Below are 25,311 nucleotides of genomic sequence, written 5' to 3'. Positions count from 1 at the left end.
TAAAAAAATCATTTGACTTTAGAACAGGTAGAAGAATAAAGAACATGACAGTTGATAAACAGCCAGAGATAATCAATAAGCATTCAAGGACAGCAGAAAACTGCCTAATGAACTTCTGCCACTGGAAGTATCATATGCTGACCAATTTCTCTTTCTTTTATAACACACTCTATGGAAAAAAGATTTGGTGTTTTGTGGAGAGTTTGCTCTGAGTGAGTTAAATAGATCTAGTCATGATAGTTGGACCTCAGTTTTCAGACATCAGTCACAGTTGGAAATGGCACATGCTTTAGTCACCTCCACTTTCCCTCATTTTGCTACCATTAGCTCCATAATCCTGTAACTTGCAAAGGATTTGGTCCCTTGTCATGAGGTAGCACTATGTAATCCCAGCCCACACCTTCAACTCATCTGTGGTAGAGCCAGAGAATGGTGGTAATTTTGCTCTATGGGTCTCTGATATAACAGAAGAGTCGACACTATTCCCAGGTTGTTCCAAGTGGGAGGTGCCTCCCTTAGACTCTGGTCATCCAGTATCACTGCTCTAACTCAGTGGTTCTGAAACTTAGTGGAAAGATTCTAGCATGGAGAGTGAGGCCTGCTGTGCTTTGTGTAACCCTGAGAAGTCACTCCTTTTTGCTATTTCCTAATTCTGCCAGGGCTTAGAACACGGCAGACATACCTTGCATATGGCACCAGTGTGGGCTCTCATTCTTCTATCACTCTGCCCACTGTAGGCAGACATGGCCTCAGAATTCTTCTCAACCAAGTGATGACCAATCAGACTCAAGAGGCATCATCTACAAATTGTGACTCCAGGGCCTCTTCTAGCTCTTAGGGTCTGAGGTTCTGAGAACGTGCCTTGAGGGTTTCTTGAGTCTGGAAGACATTGAGTCTGGGAGCCTCACCTCATGCCTTCTCTTGTATTCTACAGAAACCAGGGTGAAATGGCCCACACTTGCCGTGGAACCATCAACCTGGCCACTGCACATATTGATACTGAAGAGTCTTGTGGTATCTTGCTGATGAGTGGGGCAAGAAGTTACCACCTCAAGGCCAACTCAGAGGTGGAACGGCAGCAGTGGATCACCGTCCTGGAGCTGGCCAAAGCCAAGGCTGTTCGTGTGATGAGATCCCATTCAGGTAGTGAATGGTTGATATAGGGGTGTGTATGAGTGGTGTCATGGGTTTAAAAGGAGTGGAAATTGAAAGCATTTGGGGGACAGTGGTGACCAGGAGACCCGGCTAGTCTGAACCAACCTAGAAGGTCAGGTTGTATTTGTGCCTTTCCTATACAACTCATCGTTCCTTAGCAGTGAGATAGATACCCAGCCACTCTACCAAGGCCGTCACAGGTGGCTATCAGTCTTTGGGATGCAAATGTTTATGGGGGCAGGGGCTGTGTGATCTTTCCCTGGACAAGTCTGGTTGCCAGACTTCAGCAGACATTTCAGGTGCTATGGTGCCTCAGGCCCATACTCAGCAATCTAGGGTGGGAGTCCAGGATTGTGCCTCTGTGACTTGGGCCAGACTTTTTCCCATCGTCTCTTTGGTGAAGATTTTTTAGATGTTTAGCCAGAGCTGCTGTCTTTGCCATGGTGAGACACCAAACTCAGATGTTCTGAGCAAGATGTTTTACTTTTTACTTTAATAAATTTAGTTTTTAATATGCAGTGTTTTTATATAATTTATAAACCAATGGCTCCAAAAGCCTATGAGTAAAGTCTTGTCTTTGTACCTGTTCCCAGCCACCTACCCTGTCTTTGTACCTGTTCCCAGCCACCTACCCTGTTCTCTGACCCAGAAGAAATTAGAGGTACTAGTTTCATGTATCTTTATATAGATGCCCAAATTGGTGCTTATTTGTGAATAAATGCAGTGCTCTACCTTGCTTTTTACACTTAGCAGTATATTTTTTAAAATTTTCTTTATCAGTTCCTAAAAACTTCCTCTTTGTTTTCACAGCAATGTGATTTTTCATTGTATAGATGTACTGTAGTTTATTTAACCCATAGCCTGTTGATGAAATAGTTGATTTAGGTTTTTGCCAATGTTTTAACGATACACTGGGTTGCAACATGTAAGCATTTCATTTCACACTTATGTAAATACAACATACTAGGATTCAAGTTGCTGGGTCAATGGGAGTGTATGTTTGTAATTCTGTGATGTATTGTCCAACTGCCTTCCATAGGGGTTGTATTGTGAGATGCCAGTTCAGACTGTGAGACAATCACCTCCCTACCACCTTGTGCATCCAGAGCCATAGTAAATGTTTCTGATGATTGAAAAATGTGTCTACACAAACTGGGAGCAGGGGTTGGGCAGCTATGATCTTTCTGAAGTTGTAAGCAAAATGACATGTGTTTCTACAGACCTGTGTAGTATTTCTGGGGAGACAGGGTTATAGGGGAGGAGCCACAGCCCTTACTCTCCAGGATTATCTCACAGCCTGGGTGGGGAGACATTGGATTCTGTGTAAGGAGCTTTAGCATAAGACGAGAGGATGAGAGGGACTAGTGACATTTGTCAACGTCCTGGGCCCTATCTCCCCAAGTTATGGTCTCTCCCCCAGTGCTAGCTTCTCAATGTGCATTGAAGGGCACCTAATATCAATATGGCCTTCTTTTTTTTATCTCACCCATTTGGAGTATGGGTTCTATCTTATTCTGTTTTCTGTTGCTATAACAAAATGCCTGAAAAGGTGGTAATTTATAAAGAATAGAGATTTATTTAGTTCAAGGCTTTGGAAGCTGGGAAGTCTAATGGCATGGCACCAGCATTTCCTCAGCTTTTGATGAGGACCTTCTTGTGGCATCATAACATAGTGGAGAACATCACTTGGCAAGACAGAGCAAGCCAGAGAAAACTCAATTTTATAACAAAGCCACTCCCACAATAACACATTAAACCTTGAATACATTAATTCATATATTAATCCACCTCAATCACCTTCCAAAGATCGCACCTCTCAAATACCATTCACTTTTGACTTTGTGGATTAAAATTTCCAGCACATAAAGTTTAGGGGACATATTCAAACCATAGTAGGTCTCCCTGCTCAGTGATTATTTTCCCTGGGGTCAACACTCATGCAACTCTGGTATGTCAATGATGATGTTGATCTTGGGATGTATTACCCAGGGTACCACTCCATCTCTCCGTGAAGGAGGGGGTTGTGGTCATATCAAACAAGGGATATGCTGAGACCCCCTGTAGGACCTGTGGTCTTAGCTTGGGATGCCTGTTGAGAGCCACTGTGGTGACAGATGTGGTTAAGCTCAGGACAGCCATGTTGGCCAAGTGAGGATGCACTGCTACTTACCAAAGAACTAATTTCTTCTTTCTGCCTTCTTTTTTTCTAAGAATGGATGAATGAATGAAATTGCTTCATTTTCGAGAAACATCCTGAAAATAATGTAGTTTGTAGCATTTACTGGATTAATTATCATAAAACAATTTTCTTGGAACAGCCAGTAGGAAGGGTTTCTTTTGTGGTTGGGGAGAAGTGCTTGCTAATTCAGCTGACAGTATGAGAGACTGGTAGTCTGGACTTGCTTTAGGGGATGTGGGAACCCCTAAAGTAACAGCCTCACCTACATTCATTTCATGAGATGCAGCACATAGCTTGTGTTTCCAAGGGGATAGCCTTCAGAAGGGTAAGGATACAGAACAGATTACTAACATTGGAGATAAAAGTGGTGGTGTCATTACTATTGACCTTATAGAAATAAAAATGAACTATAAGAAAATACTATGAATAATTGCCTGTCAACAAATTAGATAACCTAGATGAAGTGATCAAATTTCTAGAAGCAAAAATATTACCAAGACTGAGTAAAGAAAAAATAGAAAAATCTCAATAGACCTACAATAAATAGATTATTGAATCAGTAATCAATGGATCTTGCAACAAAGGAAAGCCCAGGACAGGATGGCTTCACTGGGGAATTCTAGCAATAATTTAAAGAATTTATACCAATCTATCCCAAAATCTTCCCCAAAAATTAAAGAGGAAGAAACATTTCTTAGTCTGTGAGTTCAAACTGATAACAAATACACACAAGAATATCACGAGAAATGAAAACTATAGACTATTATCTCTTATGAATATAGACTCAAAACCCTTAACAAAAGACTGGCAAGCAAAAATCCAACAGTGTATTAAAAATATTATGCACCATGACCAAGTGAGATTCATCATAGGAAGCAAAAGGTGGTTCAATATAATAAAGTCAATTAATGTAGTATACCAATTTGAAGGGAAAACAAAGAACATGATTATCTCAACTTAATGCAAAAGAAAAGGATTTAGCATATATCCACTCTTTCATAATAAAAACACAAAATAGGAATGAAAGATAATTTCCTTAAAACAATAAAGGACATGTATGAAAAACCTATAGCTAAAGTCATACTCAGATCAAAAGTTTTCTTAGATCAGAAACAAGGATGCCCACTTTCACCACATCTATTCAACACTGTACTGGAAGTTCTAGATAAAAATTATGCAAGAAAAGGAAACAAAAGTACAAATTAGAATGGAAAAAATAAAACTTTTTCTATTGGCAGACAAAATGATCCTACACATAGAAAAAAATCTCAAAGAATATACACACACACATACACACACACACAACAGTTAGAGTTAATAAATAAATTTAGAAAATGTGCAAAGGTACAAGATTGACACAAAAATATCACTTGTATTTCTATATACTGGCAATTAATGATCCCCAAAAGAAATGAAATCAATTTTATTTGTATAGCATAAGAAAAACTGAATAAATATGACAACTAAATTCAAACTAAAAACCATTGCTGAAAGAAATTAAAGACCTATATAAATGGAAAGTCATCCCATGCTCATAGATTGGAAGATAATATTGTTCAGAACTGAAAACACTATTCAAACAAAAACTGCTCCTAGAAATCTATAAAGTCAATGTAAATTTTATCAGAATTCCGTGTTTCTTTTTACAGAAATGAAAAGCTGAACCTAAAATTCACATGGAATTAATTTCAAGGGACTCCAAGTAGTCAAGACAATCTTGAAAAAGAAAAAACTTGAAGGACTCATATTTCTGATTTCAAACCTCATTATGGAGCTATAGTAATCAAGACAATGTGGGACTGGTATAAAGATGGTCATACAGATCAATGTGATAGAACTGAGAATCCATAAGTAAGCCCTATATCTATGGTCAATTGATTATTAACAGGAGTACCAAGATCATTTAAAGGATAATTTCTTCAACAAATGGTACTGAGATGACTGGATATCCATATACAAAATAAAAAATGAAGTTGGATCCCCTTTTTCATGCCATATACAAAAATAATTCAAAATAAACCAGAGACCCAAATTTAAGAGTCAAACCATACAATTGTTAGAAGAAAAAATTATAGTAAATTTTCATGACCCAGGATTTGGCAGTGATTTTCTTAAACTATGACACCAAGTAAATTGCAATGAAGAAAATATAAACTGACTTCATCAAAATTAAAAACTTTTTTGAGTATCAAAGGGTCTATCAAAAAATGAAAAGATGACCCCCATCATAGGACAGACTACTTACAAATTATATATATGACAAGGGTATAGCATCTAGAACATACAAAGAAACCTTAAAACTCAATCATAAAAGACAAACTACCCATTAAAAAAGGGCAAAGTACCTAAGTTGGCATTTCTCCAAACAAGATATACAAATGGCCAATAAACACGTGGAAAAAAAAATCAACATTATTAGTCATTGAGGAAATGCAAATCAAAACCATAATGAGATACCACCTTATGCCAGTGGGGTGGTTATTATAAAAAGGAGGAGAAGGAAGAGAAGAGGAGGAAGGGGAGGACCAGAATGAAGGGAAAGGAACAAGAGAAGGTATTGCCTTGGTGGGAAATAGTTTGGTGGTTCCTCAATAACTTAAACATACCCCCATGACCCAAGAATTCTACTCCTTCCAAAATAACTGAAGATAGCATTCAAACATAAATTTGTACATGAATGATAATAGCAGTGTTATTCACAATAGCCCAAAGGTGGAAACATTTCACTTGTCCATCAATGGATGAATGGATAGACACAATATTCATACAACAAAATATTGTTCAGCCATGTAAAGGAAGTTCTGATACACACAACAATATGAGTGAGTCTTGAAAATATCATGTTAAGTGGAAGAAGCCAGACACAGAAAGCAACATATTGAATGATTTCTTAAATTTGAAATATCTAAAGTAGATAAAATCCATAAAGAAAGAATGCCTAGTAGTTGCTAGGGGCTGGGGGAGTCACATGGGGAGTGACTCCTTAGTGGGTATGCAGTTTCCTTTTGGGGGTGATGAAAATGTTGTAGGAATAGAGAGAGGAGATGGTTGTACGGAATTGTGAATATATGAAGTATGACCTAAATGGTTAAAATGGAATATTGTGTGTATGTGTGTGTATACACACAAACAAACAAACAAACACATACACACATACCCTAAGCCACCTCAGGTGGCTTGCCAGTGTTTTGGTTTTTTTTTGTGTTTTTTTTTTTTTAATATTTATTTTTTAGTTCTCGGCGGACACAACATCTTTGTTGGTATGTGGTGCTGAGGATCGAACCCGGGCCGCACGCATGCCAGGCGAGCGCGCTACCACTTGAGCCACATCCCCAGCCCCTTGCCAGGGTTTTTTAGGATAAGTTCCAAGCAAACTCCACCTCCTTGGCCAGTGATCAGGCCCCTGCTGGCAACCTCTTGTTCTTTTCATCTTACCCACTGGACTCCACTCCTACCTCAGGCCCTTTTTATGCTGTTCTCTCTGCCTAGGACACCCCTTCCCCCATTCTTGGCCCCTCTGGTTCCCCATCCTTCAGATCTCTGCTTAATGTCACTTCACAGGGCTTTAAGCAATCCCCCTTACCCAGACATTTCCATCATATTATTATTGTTATTTTCTTCATTGCCACCTGCAGTTATTAATTGACTGATTTGTTTTCTTACTTGTTTTATTAAATACAAAATAAACCTCAGTAAAACCTAGGTTCCTTGAGGGCAAAGAGAACCTATATATCTTGTTTTCATGGTGACTCTAAAACCCAGCACTGGGCACTGGTCAGTGCCCAGCAAGGGTCTGTTGTGGGGTTGGCATGCCATGACATCCTCAGCAGCTCCAGATACCTCCTTGGAGGAGGGGACTAGGGTTTCTACCCATCACCACTGGAACAGATGAAGGAACTCTTTACAGTTTGAGGAAGGGAGAAGGACCAGGGCATTCCTAATGAGGACATAGACCTATTTTCTGTGGTACAAGCAGAACCAGGGGTGAAAATAGTGAGGCTGATTTCTGCTTAGTCTGAGAAACAAAGCAGAACACATTATAGGAGGGAGGTGATAGGTTAGGGACATTAGAGAGATTCCAGCAGAGGGCTGGGGGTTGGGACTGGGGTGCTGAGGGTCTTTCTAGGACTTGGGAGTTAACCTTATGGGCTAACTTTGCATTTCTTTATTCCCTTTCCAAATTTGGTGGAATGTTCTGTGGTAGCATGGACAGAGGATGGGGCCCAGAGGCAGGTCTGATGCTGGGTGGGTCACCGGGTCTCTCAGTGCCTCAGTCTCCTCATCTGTGAAATGAGCAGTCGGCCAAACTTCTCCCAAAGCTCTATCTAGCTTCGGGGCCTTGGTTAAACTTTCTGAGCTACAATTCCCTCATCTGTGAAATTCTTCCTCAGTTGCTGAGAGGATTACCTGACAATATACAGCAACTATAGTATCCTATGTGTACAACCAATTTCATTCATGCTAGCATTGCTGTTGGGGTTTGTGCCACAGTGCTTGTAAATCATCCTGCCCACAGCAACTGATGTGACAGAATCATCAACAGGTCAGGTGCCTAGGGTATTTGAGAATTGAAGGGGAAAAAACAGCCTGTCTCCAAATAACCAAATCCCCCAACGTGTGTTTCCATGAAATGTGTGTGGTGGCCCCGGAGGGCTTCATTCCCCATCTCCTCTATATAAGGATGTGCTGTAGATGGCTGCAGGAGGGATAGCCTTTGTCATTCTAATAGATGTGGCCATCTACCTAAGGAGCACCTACATCAGTAAGAGAGGAGTCGGCTTGCTGGGACAATGGCCTTCCCTGGCCAACCTCACCCTAGCTGTAAGCCTTCCCCAGAGCCCAGGATCAGCCATTGGAGCAGTACTTCTGAACTAGAGCTTACTTACCCTTCTATGTCGCTCAGTCACCTCTGCAAATTGTGGAAGTACTTGTCTACTTAGACACCTGAAATTTGACCTTTGTGGCTTTTCCAGTTTCATATTTGTGGCCTAGACTTGCCAGTTGCTGAAAATTAGCCAAAGAAAGGAAGGTTATTTCTAGGCCCAATATAATTTTTATTATATACAAGATAAACCACAGTAGACCTCCACACTGTGTTCTTCTACATTAACCTTTTAGAGGGAATGAACACTTTTACCTCCCAAGATTAGGGATTGAACTAGGGGCACTCTACCACTGACTTATATCCCCAGACTTTTTATTTTTTATTTTGAGACAGGATCTCACTAAATTGCTGAGGCTAGTCCCAAATTGCGATTCTTCTGCCTCAGCCTGCCCACTTGCTGGAATTACTGGTATGTGATATTGCTCCTGGCTGAGAATGAACATCATTTAAATGGCACAATCAGACATTAACTCAAACTTCATGGGCAAGGTGTGACAGCTCCCATTGGGGTTATAACTGAGCCTCCTCTGATGGGAGAGCATGACTGGCACATAGATATGCAGCGTAAGGTTACTTGTCAATGTCCTGGGTGTGTTTGTGGGGTTGGGGTTACCTAGAGGTGAAACCTGAAAAGAATTTAAAATATGGAGATGGAGGTGAGAAGGGGAGGGAAGGAGGACTTTTCAGGCAGTGGTCATGGCAATGTTTGGAGCAAAGGGCCAGATGTGTTCAGAGATGAGGGACAACAAATGCAGTGAGTAATCACCAGGGGAAGGTGGAGATCAGCCAGATGGAGGTGGCCTCCTCACTGCCTGCCTCAAGGATAAAGGGGTGTCCTGGGAAGGATCTGGGACTAGGACCTTTGTCCAGGAGGCTGATGGATAGAAGGGCTAGATAGACTCTTAGCCAGCGTACAGAAGCCAACTGCCGATCCTGGGAGGCCAAACCATCTTTGGTGAGCAGGAACTCTCCCCACCTCCAGGCAGGCGACCTGCTTTGCCCTGGGATTTTGCACCAGATGGCTTGTATGCTGAGGTTATTTGGAGCTTTTGAAATTGGATTTGATTAACAGTTGCCACTGGCTCATGTGAAGGGAAGATTTGCCTGTTTCAAGAGGAAACACAATATTCACAAGAATTTTAAGTTATGATAAGGAAGCAGAGAAACAGATGTCCTTTAAAACAGCCTGTAATTCTTTTCTCCAGTTACTTTATATTTCTTCTGCTTTTCTTGGTGGTGGCTCTCACAGTTCCTTCCAAAGAGATAAGTGAGGGCAAAAGACTAAGACCCCACAGGATCAGTTCCTGCCAGGACTGGGTGGCTGCCCTGTCATGTGGAAAGGTGCACACACATGTTATAGGGAACCTATTAGAGATAGTCTGATAAAGACTGAGCTCATTTTGGTAATTGTCATGTTTTTGTTGATTTGTTTTAAATTGAATTCTCTTTGCCTTAATTATCATATTTACTGCTTCTTAGGAAGAAATGAACTCACTATGTCCCTGTTATCCTTACACACTATTCTGTTGTGCCAAGCCATCCTTGTGTCTTTCCATCCTATCTCAGGCCTTCTCACTCCCTAATCTTCTTCCCATGCCCCTTGCTTTATACCCCACCCTGCTGTGTGGCAACCCCCAACCCATGTTCTTTGTGTCTCCCCAAAAAGTTCTCCCTCGGCCTTAGGGAACCCTGTATCCTACACTACAGGTTTCAGGTTGAGTTCTTCCATGTGTGCCTGACTCCTCTACCTGGAGCTGCTCTATAGAACTCTAGCGACTCACCTCAAACCTCCTACTGCTGTGCTGAGGCTGGGGCAACCCATCCAGCCCGCAATGTGCAGGTTATAGATTGGCTTTGGCCATCTCCTCCTAGAGTCGCCCCTACCCCACCTCAAAGACTTCCACTGAGATATACTATTTGCTGATCACATCTTCCTGTCCCCATTGCTGCATCTGTTCCCTATGTCTCTCTTCAAGTTCATGAAGACATCTGTCTCTTGACCTCTCTGCCTTTTTCCTATCTACCCACCTTTACTGCTGTACCATCTCACCTTTCAGTCTTTCCAGTACCTGTACCCTTCCTGGCCTCTTGATTTTAAGCACATCCATTTGCCAAACCCCAAGCTGGGATCAGTCCACTTGTGGCCTCCTGTGAGTATCTATCCAGCTGCTGGAGGACAACATCTATACCTGTGTAGGCCATGGTCACTAAACAGTCATGCTTCCCACCCAGCATACCAAACCCATGGAGTCTGGGATCAGACAGTGTAGAAGTATAAGGGCTTAATTTTTGGGGCCTCAGATGCTGTGCTGGTCAGCAGAGCAGGGGTCTTCCTGCTCGGGTGAAGATAGGTAGGGCCACTTGTCCTGTAGAGGTAGGTTCTTCCTCTCTTGCCCAGTTATCTAGCTTTTCTCACACCCACTTGTCCTCTACCTTACTATGGAGCTGCCCAGAAATCAGAGAGACCAGAGCACACATCAAGACCATCTAAGCTTTCAAGATAGTTCTTTCTTATTCTTCGACTTTCAAACCTTTTCTTATGCTTTATTAGAAAACTCCATGTGAGACAGGGCACAGTGTTTTCTGGTATTCTTATTCTGAGTGAGGCAGCCCCAGGACTGATTAGATCTTTGTGTGGGCATTCTTTGATATAGCAAAACTTCATCTGGTGTCCACAGCTGCCATCTAGTGGCTGGATGGGCTTTAGGAGTATATGCTGGGCCTAGCCTAGCTGGCATGCTTTCTTACCTTTTTTTCCCCCCAGAATGTATATATCATTTAATTTTTTAAAATTATTTTCATTTGTTTTTTTAGATATACATGATAGTAGAGTGTATTTTGATATATTGTATATACATGGACTATAACTTTCCATTCTTGTGGTTGCCCGCCTCTTTTTAGGGTCCCTGTGGAATCATGAGAATGTGGGACTCTTGGTGGGGAGGAGCCTAACCAGGAGAAGGTACTTCCATTTAGGCAGGCCCCCGCCCCCAAGGGGATTAAAGAGGACCAGAAACAGCATGTATCCTGCAGTCCTCTTCCCATATCACTCATTCTTCCAAATCCAGGAGTCATGGTCCCCCTGCTAGGATTATCTGTCTCAGCATCTCAGCCCTTAGGTCTACTAGGGACCTTAGCCATGGAGTTTGTCCTCAAATTCCAGGCCTTGTCCCTTACTTGGCACACCCTTGCATCTTTAGCCAGTCACTGATATGGAGCACCTGGTCTGTCCTCATCAGGCCTTGTCTGCCTCCATATCATGGGGCTCCAGCTCAGTAATCTTAAGGGTCATCTCAGTGATGACCCTTTCCCAGCCATCACAGCATTTGTCCTCCCACTGCCCTTCTGGACCTCTTGGACTCCTCCTCCAGCAATTGCCTTCTTTATTTTCCTTCTTCACTTACTTGGCCTGTGCCTGTGGTTGGTCCCTCAGGTCCTGCAGAGGTAGGTTCTTCCTCTCTTGTCCAGTTATCTAGCTTTCCTCACACCCACTTGTCCTCTTCCTAACTGTGGAGCTGCCCAGAAATCAGAGGTGAGGCTTGAATCCTGGATGCTGTTTCTTATTAGCTGGGTCACTGTTGTGTTTCTTCACCCATAAAGTGTATCTAATGATAAAAACTCCATAGGGTTGTCAAAAACAATAAATTAAATCATGTTACAGAATGCTCAGTACAGTGACTAGAGTGTGGTGACCAATTAGTCAACGGTAGTGAATTTGTTGATCTTTTGGTGATATTCTGAACCTTTCCCTTTGGGCAGGAGTGGCTGGACCCTCTTTGCTGAACCCAGTAGACATGCCATATTATCAAATATGGGAGTGGATCTTCCTACCTGTGCATACCAGCACCCCCTCAAGCCCATGACTTCTGTGAGCCCTTACCAGTGCCTGCCCCAACATGTGGGTCCCCTTCCACTTTCCTCTTCCATCTCCCAGTGGCTCTTGAAGTCCTTGGCATTCTGCATAAATTCACTGCTGTCATCTATCAAAAGATCTTATCCTCATTTATGGAAAAAAATTAGTCCATAGCTTGGCCTACCTCACTTTCTGCAGTCAGATTTACCATCCTCCCTGTATCTGCCCTCTGTGACTCAGGTAGAGACCTTGAAGTCCTTGAAGCATTGCCTGGCCCTTAGGGCCATTTTCTCCCTCTTCTCAGGGACTTGGTTCTGTTGCTGTTCTTTCTCCCATAACCTTAGCCTCTCTTGTGGTTTCTCCCTGCTGCATATGACACACAGCCTGCTTCCTTGACATGGCCCTTGCCAAAGTTCCCAGTCAAACTTACAGATCTCACAGTTGGCCAAGAAGTAAAGTGACTCTTGCCCTCTCTCACCTCTCATGTTCAGCTTGTCACCAAATCCTGCCAGTGCCAGCCCTGAACAGTTTCACATCTGCCCTTTGCCCTCTCTCTGTGTGGTCTCACCCTGGCTGGGTTGTCTGGCCTCCCAGATTCTGGTCTTCAAAGTCTTTAAGTAGACTGTGTTCTCAACAGCCAGGGTAAGTCTTCTAAAACATGATTCTGTGCAGTTCCAGTTCCAGGTGGGATGATGTGAGAGCATTTCACTCTGCAGCTATAAAATGTGGAAAGAATGCACAGTACTCCTATTAAACACTGAAAAATAAACAGTCAGAGGCAGATTGGGAAGGAAGATCAGAATTTGAGGTAACATGAAAGAGGTGGCGAGTTTGCAACTGTTTCCCTTCCAGTATCTTCCAGCCTCAGACTCAGGGGAGACCCAGAAGTGAGCAGACAGAGACAGCTCCAGAAGTCCTCTAGCAGGAAAGGGTCTCTTGGCAGTGATAACAGAGATAGCAGAAGGTCTGCAAGTGTCTAAAACTGTGAGGAAACTCTCCACTCCACCAGGAAGAGCTGTGGTACTAAGAGGGTAAACAATCATCCATTGCATGTGTCCTCTTTCCTCTCTCCACTTAGCCCCAGATATGGATATAGTGGTAGGCAGGGGGCAGTAGGTGGGGGGTAAATGAAGTCCCAGAATTGGCCCAGAGGATTGAAAGAGGAGGTCTAGGGGAGGTCGGGAAAATACCAGATCACACAGTTGGCCATGATTGGCTGAGATAGAACTACTCTCCGACCAATCAGGCATGAGGCACTTTTGGTACTAATAAGGAGACCGGCGGGAAAGGAAAGAGGGTGTGTCGTGTTCCCTATGCTGTGGGTGGAAGCTTCTGTGTAATTGGTTGGTTCTTCTGATTGCAGAAGGATCTTGGGAAAGTGATCCCGTGAAGTTGTTTGTGAACTCCTAGGTTCATGGCCAAGCTGAACTTGCATGGGTTGGATTCTGAACACATACCAAAAGACTTTGAGAACTGCACTAAAAGCCACAGGAGCACCCAGGTCCCAGTGGCTACTGGCTGGCACTCAGTGGTGGACAAATTTGAATAACATTGGAGAGGCTTTAAAAACAGATCTGGCAGTGAAATCACCACCCTGAGAAGGCTGTTTAGAACTTGTGGCCTAAACCTCACTGGGTTGACTGACTACTAAAATTAAAACATCAAATTCCCTGTATCAGGAATGAATGAAGCAATTAACAGTACAGTTTCCACAGAAATAAGGTGTTTGTTCCCAAACAACTCCATCCACAGATTTGACAATTTAAATGAAATAAGCCAATTTCTCAAAAATATCATACTCCAAAATTTACCCAAGATCAGACCCTTAACCTGAATATTCCTATAACTAATAAGATTGAAAACCTTCCCCCCGAAAAGAAATTTTCAGGCATAGGTGATTTCACTTGTGATTTCTTGGAAACATTTGGAATAAGAATAATTAATCATTTTCACACAGTGTCTTTTACAAATAGAAAAGGAGGTAATAATTCCCAACTCATTTTATGAGGAAATTTATTACCCTGATATCAAACTGGACAAGATAGTACAAGAAAAGAAAACTGCAGATGGTTATCTCTTATGAATGCAGATGAAAACATGGTTATCAAAATATTCACCATCCGAACCCAGCAAAATAGAAATAGAATAATACAGTATGATCCAGCTGGATTTATACTAGGAGTGTAAGATATATTCAGTATTTGAAAATCAAACAGTGTAATTGCCATATTAACAATCTAATTAAGAAAAACTATATGTTCTTATTGATATAGAAAATGTATTTGAAAAAAATTCAATATTATTAATGGTTAAAAAAGAAACAACTCTCAGCAAACTAGTAATTTCCTGTACCATTTGAACTGCGTCTTCAAAAAGCTAAAATTATACTTTATTCTGAAAGACTGAGTATCCCCCCCCTCCCCAGTGTCAGTATAAAAGTCAAGGATGTTCACTCTCACCATTCATATTTTTCTTCATACTGAAAGTCCTATGCAGTATCATAAGGTAAGAAAAAGAAGTCAAAGGTGCTCAAATTAAAAAGGAAGAAACAAATTATCCCTGTTTGCAAATGATATTTTGAAAAATCCTAAGCAATCTATGCAAACATTTTTAGAATAAATGAGTTTAGCAAGGTCACAAAATACAAGGTCAATACATAAAAGTCATTCATATTTCTATGTACTAGCAGTGAACAATTGTGTTATGTTTGGATGTGAGGTGTCCCCCAAAACTCATGTGTAAGACAATGCATGAAGGTTCAAAGGAGAAACGATTAGTTGAGAGAGTCTTAACCCAATCAGTGAATTAATCTCTTTTTTTTATTTTTAATATTTATTTTATTTTTTTAGTTCTCGGCGGACACAACATTTTGTTGGTATGTGGTGCTGAGGATTGAACCCGGGCCTCATGCATGCTACCACCTGAGCCACATTCCCAGCCCGAATTAATCTCTTAATAGGGATTAACTGAGTGGTAACTGAAGTGGTAGGGTATGGCTGGAGGAGGTGAGAATTAGGACGTGGCTTTAGTATACATATTTGTATCTGGCAAGTGGAATATTTTCTCTCTCTCTCTCTCTCTCTCTCTCTCTCCTTTCTGATCATCATGTGATCTGGTTCCCTCTGCCACACTCTTCCACCATGATGTTCTGCCTCATCTTAAGCATCAAGGAATGGAGCCGACCTTCTATGGACTGAGACCTCTGAAACCATGAGCCCTAAATAACCCTTTCCTCCTCTACAGTTGTTTTGGTTGGGTCCTTTAGTCACAGAAGCAAAAGAGCTGACTAAAACAGAAATTGGTACCGAGAGTGGTACTGTGACTAACCTGACCATGTGGTTCAAAAGCTTTTTGAGCTTTTTGGAATGGGTAGGAGGAATTTTGAGATTGGTAGCAGTGCAAGCCAGAAATGCTTTCAGTTTTTGTAAACAGAGCTTAATGGCTGATTCTGGTGGGAACTCAGAAGACCAGAATGCCAATAGGACTGTGAATAGTGAAGACAGGGCTCAAAAGAGTTTGGAGAACAAGGACTCTATTGGTAATTGGACTTAGAGGCCATTCCTGTTATGTTCTGGCTAAGAAGTCTGCATTCTGCCTGTGTCCTGAGACTTTTTGTGAGATTGATTTGAAAAGTGATGGACTTCTAAACCTGGCAGAAGAAATTTCTAGGCAGCATAGCATTCAGGAAATGTCATGGGTATTGCTGGCAAGTTTTAGCCAAATTGATTGTGATAATCAGGAGCAGAAAGCAAAGCAGAAAGATTTGGAAAACATGGACTTGAAAGGCCAGAGTAAAACTAGGGCTCAGGAAGTTGCAGTTGTTAAAGACATTACCTCCACTAAGAAATGCTAAAGACTGCCTAAAAACAATAAGAAAGATGGCTTGAGGGCATCTCAGGAGCTAGCAAAATTACACCCATCTCAAGTTCAAGGGAGCAAAAGTGAAAATTTTCTGGAAAAGAGACCAGCGTGGCACTCTTCTTGCACAAGTGGTAACTGAAGTGGTAGGGTGTGGCACCCTTCTTGCACAAGGGGGCCTAGGAAGTTTTTTCAATGTGCTCAGCCACCCAGACACTCAGAAGCTGTTGCAGCCAGGAGGCTTGGCTACTGCTTGAGATGGTGGCAGATCTTGGCATCAACCATGTGGGCTGGTTCTGCAGGAATGCAGGATGCTGAAGTTAGGGGTGCATGGAGGTTTCCACCAAGATTTTAAAGGAAGGCCTGGGAGGCCAGGCAAAGTGCAGCAGAGTTGAGTCCCTGTGGGCACCCCCTGAGAATTCAAAGTGTGGAGATGTGAGGAGGAAGCCAAAACTGCTGTGGAGAACCCTAAGATTAAGAAATGCCAGTAACATGGGACATCATCCTAGGAAAGCTGCCGGAATTGAGCAGATACAAGCCAACAGAAATACCACTTGGGCTGCAGGGGTGAAGCAACACAAGCCTTTTGGAGAGAACATCACAATACCATGTGCCCCAGATGCTGAACATGGAGCTACAGGACTTGTTTTCCTATAGCTCCAAAATCCTATACAGCAAGATTTTGGTCTTACTTTGGTCCCAGCCCTTCTTTCTATGTGTCTAATTTTGTGAATGGAAATATTTACTCTGTACCATTATATATTGGATACTTGTAAATTGCTTTTAATTTTACAGGAGCTCAGAATGAGAGATTGAATGAAACTTTTGAATTGAACTTTGAGCAATCTTGGAACTGTTTACACCATGGGGACTCTTGGAAATGACAAAATGTATTTTGCATTGTGAGATGGTTGTAAGTTTTTGGGGGGCAGAGTGGAATATTATGGTTGGGTAGTGAGGTGTCCCCAAAACTTATGTGTGAGACAATGCAAGAAAGTTGAGAAGAGAAATTATTGGGTTGTGAGAGCCTTAACCCAATCAGTAAATTAATCTCTTGATAGGGATTAGCTGAGTGGTAACTGAAGTGGTAGGGTGTGGCTGGAGGAGGTGGGAATTGGGGCGTGGCTTTGGAGTATATATTTGTATCTGGCAAATGGAATTTTCTCTCTCTCTGCTTACTGATCATCATGTGAGCTGGTTCCATCTGCCACACTCTTCTGCCATAATGTTCTGCCTCACCTAGATCCCTGATGAATGGAACCAGCTTTCTATGGATTGAACTAGCCATCTATGGATTGAGATCTCTGAAACAGTGATTTCTAAATAACCCTTTCCTCCTCTACAATTGTTCTGTTTGGGTTCTTTAGTCACAACAGCAAAAAAGCTAACTAAAACAAATTGAAAACAAAAAAATTTTAAATATTATTTACCATGGCCCTGTGAAATACTTAGATATATATTTAACACAGTACACATAGTATCTATATGCTGAAAAGAATTAAATACTGATGAAATAAATAAAAGAACAAAATAAATGGAGATATACTATACCCATGTATTTATAAATAAAGATATCAGTACTCTCTAGATTTCTCAGTAGTTTTAATGCAACCCCAATAAAAATTTCAGCAGAACATTTTTCAATATTGAAAAGCTTATTTTAAGTTTATATGGAAAGATAAAGGAACTAGAATGCCTAAGAAAAAAAATTTAATTTTTTTTTAGTTATAGATGGACACAATATCTTTATTTTGTTTGTCTATTTTTATGTTGTGCTGAGGATCAAACCCAGGCCCTCACATGTGTGAGGCAAGCAGTCTGCCACTGAGCCTCAACCCAAGTCCCAACCTATGAAATTTTTAAAAAGAAGAATAAAACTGGAGTAGTTACTTAATTTTAATACTCAATATTTAGAAATAATAATAAAGACAGTGTGATGTTGATGAACACCACACAGATTAATGGGGTAGAATAATGGAAGAACAGAAAGTTCAAAAATAGACTCACACAAATATAGTAAGTTCAATTTTGGCAAAGGTACAAAAATTTTTCTTGAGAAAGGATAGTGTTTTCAATAACTAGTATTGGAACAACTGGACATCATACAAAAAAAAAAATCTTGACCTAACTTCCCACTTACACAAAAATTAATTCAAAATGTAAAACAAAAAAAAAAAACCTACAAAACTTTTAGAGGAAAACATTTTTTATGACCTGAGTTAGAAAGCATTCTTAAACACAAACTCCCAGATATAATATTAAAAGCACAGTACATAAAAGAAAAAAAACTGATAAATAGGACTTCATCAAAGATGTAAATTTTGGGGCTTGGGATGCAGATCAGCGGTAGAGCACTTGCCTAGTAGGCATGATACCCTGAGTTTCATTGCCAGCACTGCAAAAGATAAAAATAAAATTTTGCTTTGCAAAAGACACTGTTAAAAGAATGGAAAAACAGAGTGCAGCCTAGCAAGTCATGTATTCAACAAAGGAGTTATATCCAGAATATATAAAGAACTCTTAACACTCAACAGTAAATAATATTGTTGTTTGTATTCTTTTTTTAAATTCTTTTTTAAAAATTTTTTGTTTTAATTAGTTACACATGACAGTACAATGACCTTGTCATATCATATATTTGAATCAGATGGGATATAATTTCTCATTATTCTGAGTGTGCAGGTTGCAGAATTACATTGGTCATGCAGTCACGTATATACACACAGCAATAATAATGTCTATTACATTCTACTGTCCTTCCTTTCCCCCTTCCCCTCCCTTCCCTCTCATCACTTCTCTCTATCCAATCTAAGGTGATGCAATTCTTTTTTTTTCTCACATCTTCATACATATATTTTGTATAATGATGAGGGTCTCCTTCCATCTTCCATGCAATTCCCTTTCTCCCTCTCTTTTCTTACCACCTCTCTTCCCTATCTAGAGGTAATCTTCTTCTCATGCTCATCCTCCCTACCCCATTTTGAGTCACTCCCCCCCCCCTTAGAGAAGAATTTGGCATTTGTTTTTTTGGGGATTGGCTAACTTCACTTAGCATAATCTGCTCTAATGCCATCCATTTCCCTCAAATGCCATGATCTTGTTATTTTTTAGTGCCGAGTAATATTCCATTGTGTATAAATGCCACATTTTTAATCCATTCATCCATTAAAGGGCATCTAGGTTGGCTCCACAGTCTAACTATTGTGAATTGTGCTGCTATAAACATTGATGTGGCTATGTCCCTGTAGTATGCTGTTTTTAAGTCCTTTGGGTATAGACTGAGAAGAGGAATAGCTGGGTCAAATGGTGGTTCCATTTCCAGCTTTCCAAGGAAACTCCATACTGCTTTCCAAATTGGCTGCACCAATTTGCAGTCCCACCAGCAATGTATGAGCGTACCTTTTTCTCCACATCCTTGCCAGCACTTGTTGTTTGACTTCATAATGGCTGCCATTCTTACTGGAGTGAGATGGTATCTTAGAGTAGTTTGAATTTGCATTTCTCTGATTGCTAGAGATGGTGAGCATTTTTTCCTGTATTTGTTGATTGATTGTATATCCTCTTCTGAGAAGTGTCTGTTCAGATCCTTGACCCATTTGTTGATTGGGTTATTTGGTTGTTTTTTTTTTTTTTGATGTTTAACTTTTTGATCTTGTTTTGAGTTTTGAGTTCTTTATATACCCTAGAGATTAGAGCTGTATCTGATGTGTGAGGGGTAAAAATTTGTTCCCAGGATGTAGGCTCCCTATTCACCTCCCATATTATTTCTCTTGCTGAGAAAAACTTTTTGGTTTGAATTTGTCCCATTTGTTGATTCTTGGTTTTAATTCTTTTTTTATTGTTAGTTGTTCAAAACATTACAAAGCTCTCGACATATCATATTTCATACATTTGATTCATGTGGAATATGAACTCCCTTTTTTACCCTGTATACAGATTGCAGAATCACATTGGTTACACATCCACGTTTTTACATACTGTTATACTTGTTAGAGTCTGTAAACAAGTCAGGATGGAGCCTGGCATTTTGCCAGAGGGAGTGGTTTGAGAAGTAATACCAGCGAGCCATTAAGTGTGGAGATTCCTTATTGGTTGACTGCTGTATCTAGTTTATGTTAATTAAGATAAGCTGTGTGGAATGTATATATACCCCTCCTGTCCTACAATAAATGGCTCCAACTCCTGCTGTATTAATGTACACAAGTTGCTCGTCACCCCCCCCCCCCCCGTTATTTTGCTGCAGCCAGACTGCCGCAATACTAGTGTCTGTTGTAATCTGCTGCCCTTCCTATCCCCTTCCAATCCCCCTCCCCTCCCCTCCCCTCTCTCTACCCCATCTATCGTAACTCATTTCTCTCTATTATTTTTTTTCCTTTCTCCTCACTTCCTCTTATATGTAATTTTGTATAACAATGAGGGTCTCCTTCCATTTCCATGCAATTTCCCTTCTCTCCCTTTCCCTCCCACCTCTCGTCCCAGTTTAATGGTAATCTTCTTCTCATGCTCTTCCTCCCTGCTCTGTTCTTAGTTGCCCTCCTTATTTCAAAGAAGACATTTGGCATTTGTTTTTTAGGGATTGGCTAGCTTCGCTTAGCATAATCTGCTCTAATGCCATCCATTTCCCTGCAAATGCCATGATTTTGTCATTTTTTAGTGCCGAGTAATATTCCATTGTGTATAAATGCCACATTTTTTTTCCATTCATCTATTGAAGGGCATCTAGGTTGGTTCCACAGTCTAGCTATTGTGAATTGTGCTGCTATGAACATTGATGTAGCTGTATACCTGTAATATGGTCTTTTAAGGTCTTTGGGGAATAGTCCGAGAAGGGGAATAGCTGGGTCAAATGGTGGTTCCATTCCCTGCTTTCCGAGGAATCTCCTTACTGCTTTCCAAATTGGCCGCACCAATTTGCAGTCCCACCAGCAATGTATGAGTGTACCCTTTTCCCCACATCCTCGCCAGCACTTGTTGTTTGACTTCAGTCTTGGTTTTAATTCTTGTGCTATAGGTGTCTTATTAAGGAACTTGGGGCTAACCCCACGTGATGGAAATTAGGGCCAACTTTTTCTTCTATTATATGCAGAGTCTCTGGTTTGATTCCTAGATCCTTGATCCATTTTGAATTAACTTTTGTGCATGGTGAGAGATAGGGATTCAATTTCATTTTGTTGCATATGGATTTCCAGTTTTCCCTGCACCATTTGTTGAAGATGCTATCCTTTCTCCATTATGCTTTTAGTACCTTTGTCTAATATAAGGTAGTTGTAATTTTGTGGGTTGGTCTCTGTGTCCTTTATTCTGTATCATTAGTCTACCAGCCTGTTTTGTGCCATGCTGTTTTTGTTACTATTGCTCTGTAGTATAGTTTAAGGTCTGGTATATCGGTACCACCTGTTTCACTCTTCCTGCTTAGAATTGCTTTAGCTATTTTGGGTCTCTTATTTTTCCAGATGAATTTCATAATTGCTTTTTCTATTTCTGTGAGGAATGCCGTTGGAATTTTGATCGGAATCGCATTGAATCTGTAAAGTGCTTTTGGTGATATGGCCATTTTAATAATATTAATTCTGCCTATCCATGAGCAAGGTATCTTTCCATCTTCTAAGATCTTCTTCTGTTTTTCTCTTTAGGGTTTTATAGTTATTTAGGGGTTTATATAGTTATTTAGGGTTTTATAGTCTGTTTAAGTTGTGTATAGATCTTTCATTTCTTTTGTTGTTTCCCAAGTATTTTATTTTATTTTGAGGATATTATGAATGGGTAGTTTTCCTCATTTCCTTTTCAGAGGATTTGTCACTGATATACAGAAATGCCTTTGATTTATGAGTGTTGATTTTATATCCTGCCACTTTGCTGAATTCATTTACTAGTTCTAGAAGTTTCTTGGTAGAGCCTTTTGGGTCTTCTAGGTATAGAATCAAATTGGCTGCACCGATTTGCAGTCCCACCGGCAATGTATGAGTGTACTTTTTAATTTGCATTTCTCTAGCAATCAGAGAAATGCAAATTAAAACTACTCTAAGATACCATCTCACTCCAGTAAAAATGGCAGCTATTATGAAGTCAAACAACAACAAGTGCTGGCAAGGATGTGGAGAAAAAGATATACCCCTACATTGCTGGTGGGACTGCAAATTGGTGCAGCCAATTTTATTCTATACCTAGAAGACCCAAAAGGTACACCCAAAACTCTTCAGCAAATAGTGCTAATTTAAGTTCTTATTTTCCTATAGTTATTTTCCTATAGTTATTTCCTATAGTTATTTTCTTCTTTTCCTATAGTTCTTTTCCTTTAATTTCTTTTGTCTAATTGCTCTGGCCAGTGCTTCAAGAACTATGTTGAATAGAAGTGGTGAGAGAGGGCATCCCTGCCTTTTTCCAGATTTTAAAGGAATGCCTTCAGTTTTTTCTCCGATTAGAATGATGCTGGCCTGAGGCTTAACATAGATAGCTTTTACAATGTTGAGGTAAGTTCCTCTTATCCCTAGTTCTTCTAGTGTTTTGAACATAAAGGAGTGCTGTATTTTATTGAATGCTTTTTCTGCATCTATCGAGATGATCATATGGTTCTTATATTTAAGACTATTGATGTGGTGAATTACATTTATTGATTTCCATATGTTGAACCAACCTTGCATCCTGGGGATGAATCCCACTTGATCATGGTGCACAATCTTTTTTATATGTTTTTGTATCCAATTTGCAAGAATTGTATTGAGGATTTTTACATCTATATTCATTAGAGATTTTGGTCTGAAGTTTTCTTTCTTTGAAGTGTCTTTGTCTGGTTTTGGAATCAGGGTGATGTTGGCTTCATAGAATGAATTTGGAAATAGTCCCTCTTTTTCTATTTCCTGAAATAGATTGAAGAGTATTGGTATTAGTTCTTCTTCAAAGGTCTTGTAAAACTCTGCTGTATATCCGTCCAGTCCTGGGCTTTTCTTGGTTGGTAATCTTTTGATGGATTCTTCTATTTCCTCACTTGATATCGGTCTGTTTAAGTTGTGTATATCTTCCCGACTCAACCTAGGCAGATGACTTAAGGAATTTATCAATGCCTTCACTATCTTCTATTTTATTGGAGTATACGGTTTCAAAATATTTTCTAATTATCTTCTGTACTTCTGTAGTGTCTGTTGTGATGTTGCCTTTTTCATCCCATATGCTAGTAATTTGGGTTCTCTCTCTTCTTCTCTTCATTAGCATGGCTAAGGATCTGTCAATCTTATTTATTTTTTCAAAGAACCAACTTTTAGTTTTGTCAACTTTTTCAATTGTTGCTTTTATTTCAATTTCATTGATTTCAACTCTGATTTTAATTATTTCTTGCCTTCTACTGCATTAGCTGCTGATTTTCTCTTCTTTTTCTAGGGCTTTGAGATGTAGTGTGAGATCATTTATTTGTTGGATTTTTCTTCTTTTAAGGAATGATCTCCATGCAATGAATTTTCCTCCTAGTGCTGCCCTCATAGTGTCCCAGAGATTTCAATATGTTGTGTCTGTGTTTTCATTTATCTCTAAGAATTTTTTAATTTCCTCCTTGATGTCTTCTGAAATCCATTGTTCATTCACTAGCATATTGTTCATTTTCCATGTGATGTAGGAATTTTTCTTCCTTATTTTATTATGATTTCCAATTTCATTCCATTATGATCAGATAAAATGTATGGTAATATTTCTACTCCTTTTTATTTGCTATGATTTGTCCCATGGCATAATATATGGTCTGTTTTTGAGAAGGATCCATGTGCTGCTGAGAAAAAAAAGTGTATCTGCTTGATGTTGGTTGATATATTCTAAATATGTCAATTAAACCTAAGTTATTAATTGTGTTATTGAGTTCTGTAGTTTCTTTATTCAACTTTTGTTTGGAAGATCTGTCCAGTGGTGAGAGAGGTGTGTTAAAATCACCCATGATTATTGTGTTGTGGTCTATTTGTCTCTTGAACTTGAGAAGAGTTTGTTTGATGAACATAGATGCACCATTGTTTGGGGCATATATATTAATGATTGTTATGTCTTGTTGGTGAATGGTTCCCTTTAGCAATATGTAGTGTCCCTCTTTATCCCTGTTGATTAACTTTGGCTTGAAGTCAATTTTATTTGATATGAGTATGGACACCCCTGCTTGCTTCCGAGGTCCATGTGAGTGGTATGATTTTTTCCAACCTTTCACCTTCAGTCTGTGTATGTCTTTTCCTATCAGATGAGTCTCCTGTAGGCAGCATATTGTTAGATCTTTTTTTTTAATCCAGTCTGCTAGCCTATGTCTTTTTATTGGTGAGTTTAAGCCATTAACATTTAGGGTTACTATTGAGATATGGTTTGTACTTCCAGCCATTTTGTTTATATTTGTTATTTAACTTGATTTGTTTTTCCTCTTTGATTAGTTTTCCCTTTACTGTACTACCTCCCACTATTGATTTTCATTGTTGTTTTTCATTTCCTCTTCGTGCAATGTTTTGTCCAGGATGATTTGAAGTGCCGGTTTTCTAGCTGCAAATTCTTTTAACTTTTGTTTATTGTGGAAGGTTTTTATTTCATCATCAAACCTGAAGCTTAATTTTGCTGGTTAAGATTCTTGGTCGGAACCCATTATCTTTCAGCGTTTGAAATACATTGTTCCAGGATCTTCTAGCTTTCAGAGTCTGTGTTAAAAAATCAGCTGTTAACCTAATTGGTTTACCCCTAAATCTAATCTGCTACCTTTCTCTTGTGGCTTTTAAAATTCTTTCCTCGTTCTGTATGTTGGGCATTTTCATTATAATGTGTCTTGGTGTGGATCTCTTATGGTTTTGTACATTCGGTGTCCTGTAGGCTTCTAGGATTTGGATTTCCATTTCATTCTTCATGTCTGAAAAGTTTTCTAAAATTATTTTATTGAACAGTTGCTCATTCCTTTGGTTTGGACCTCTATACCTTCCTCTATCCCAATAGCTCTTAAATTTGGTCTCTTTATATTATCCCAAATTTCTTGGATGTTCTGCTCGTGGTTTCTTATCAGCCTTTCTGCGCTGTCTAAACTCTTTTTGAGATGATATACTTTTTCTTCGTTGTATGATGTTCTAACTTCTAATTGTTATACTCTGCTGGTGATACTCTCATTTGAGTTTTTAATTTGGTTTATAATTTCCTTCATTTCCAGGATTTCTATTTGTTTTTTGTTTTTTGTATAATCTCTATCTCCCTGTAGAGTTGATCTCTTGCTTCTTGGATTTGTTTATGTAATTCATTGTCAAAGTGATCTTTCATTGTTTGCATTTGCTGTATAAGGTCTTCCTTGAGACTCCAGATCATCTGAGCCATGTATATCTTGAAATCTTTATCTGACATTCTTTCTGCTGTAGCTAATAATTCTTCTATTGTTGAGTTGTCCTG

At 39.9% G+C, this 25,311-nt stretch overlaps 1 protein-coding gene across 1 annotated transcript in view; it reads left to right on the top strand.

Moving 5' to 3' along the window:
* The window catches only part of OSBP2 (oxysterol binding protein 2), a gene marked incomplete at its 5' end in the record, with an annotated part of 196,449 nt that overhangs the window by 28,500 nt on the left and 142,638 nt on the right, over window positions 1-25,311 (top strand). Inside the window, one exon of the mRNA XM_081283529.1 lies at window positions 935-1,143. Coding sequence (XP_081139655.1) covers window positions 935-1,143 — 209 coding nt within the window. The remainder of the gene's footprint in view (window positions 1-934; window positions 1,144-25,311) is intronic.

This window comes from Spermophilus citellus (genome assembly GCF_964194105.1).
Source record: "Spermophilus citellus genome assembly, chromosome: 3".
NCBI lineage: Eukaryota > Metazoa > Chordata > Mammalia > Rodentia > Sciuridae > Spermophilus > Spermophilus citellus.
This window is presented reverse-complemented; position numbering and strand designations above follow the sequence as displayed.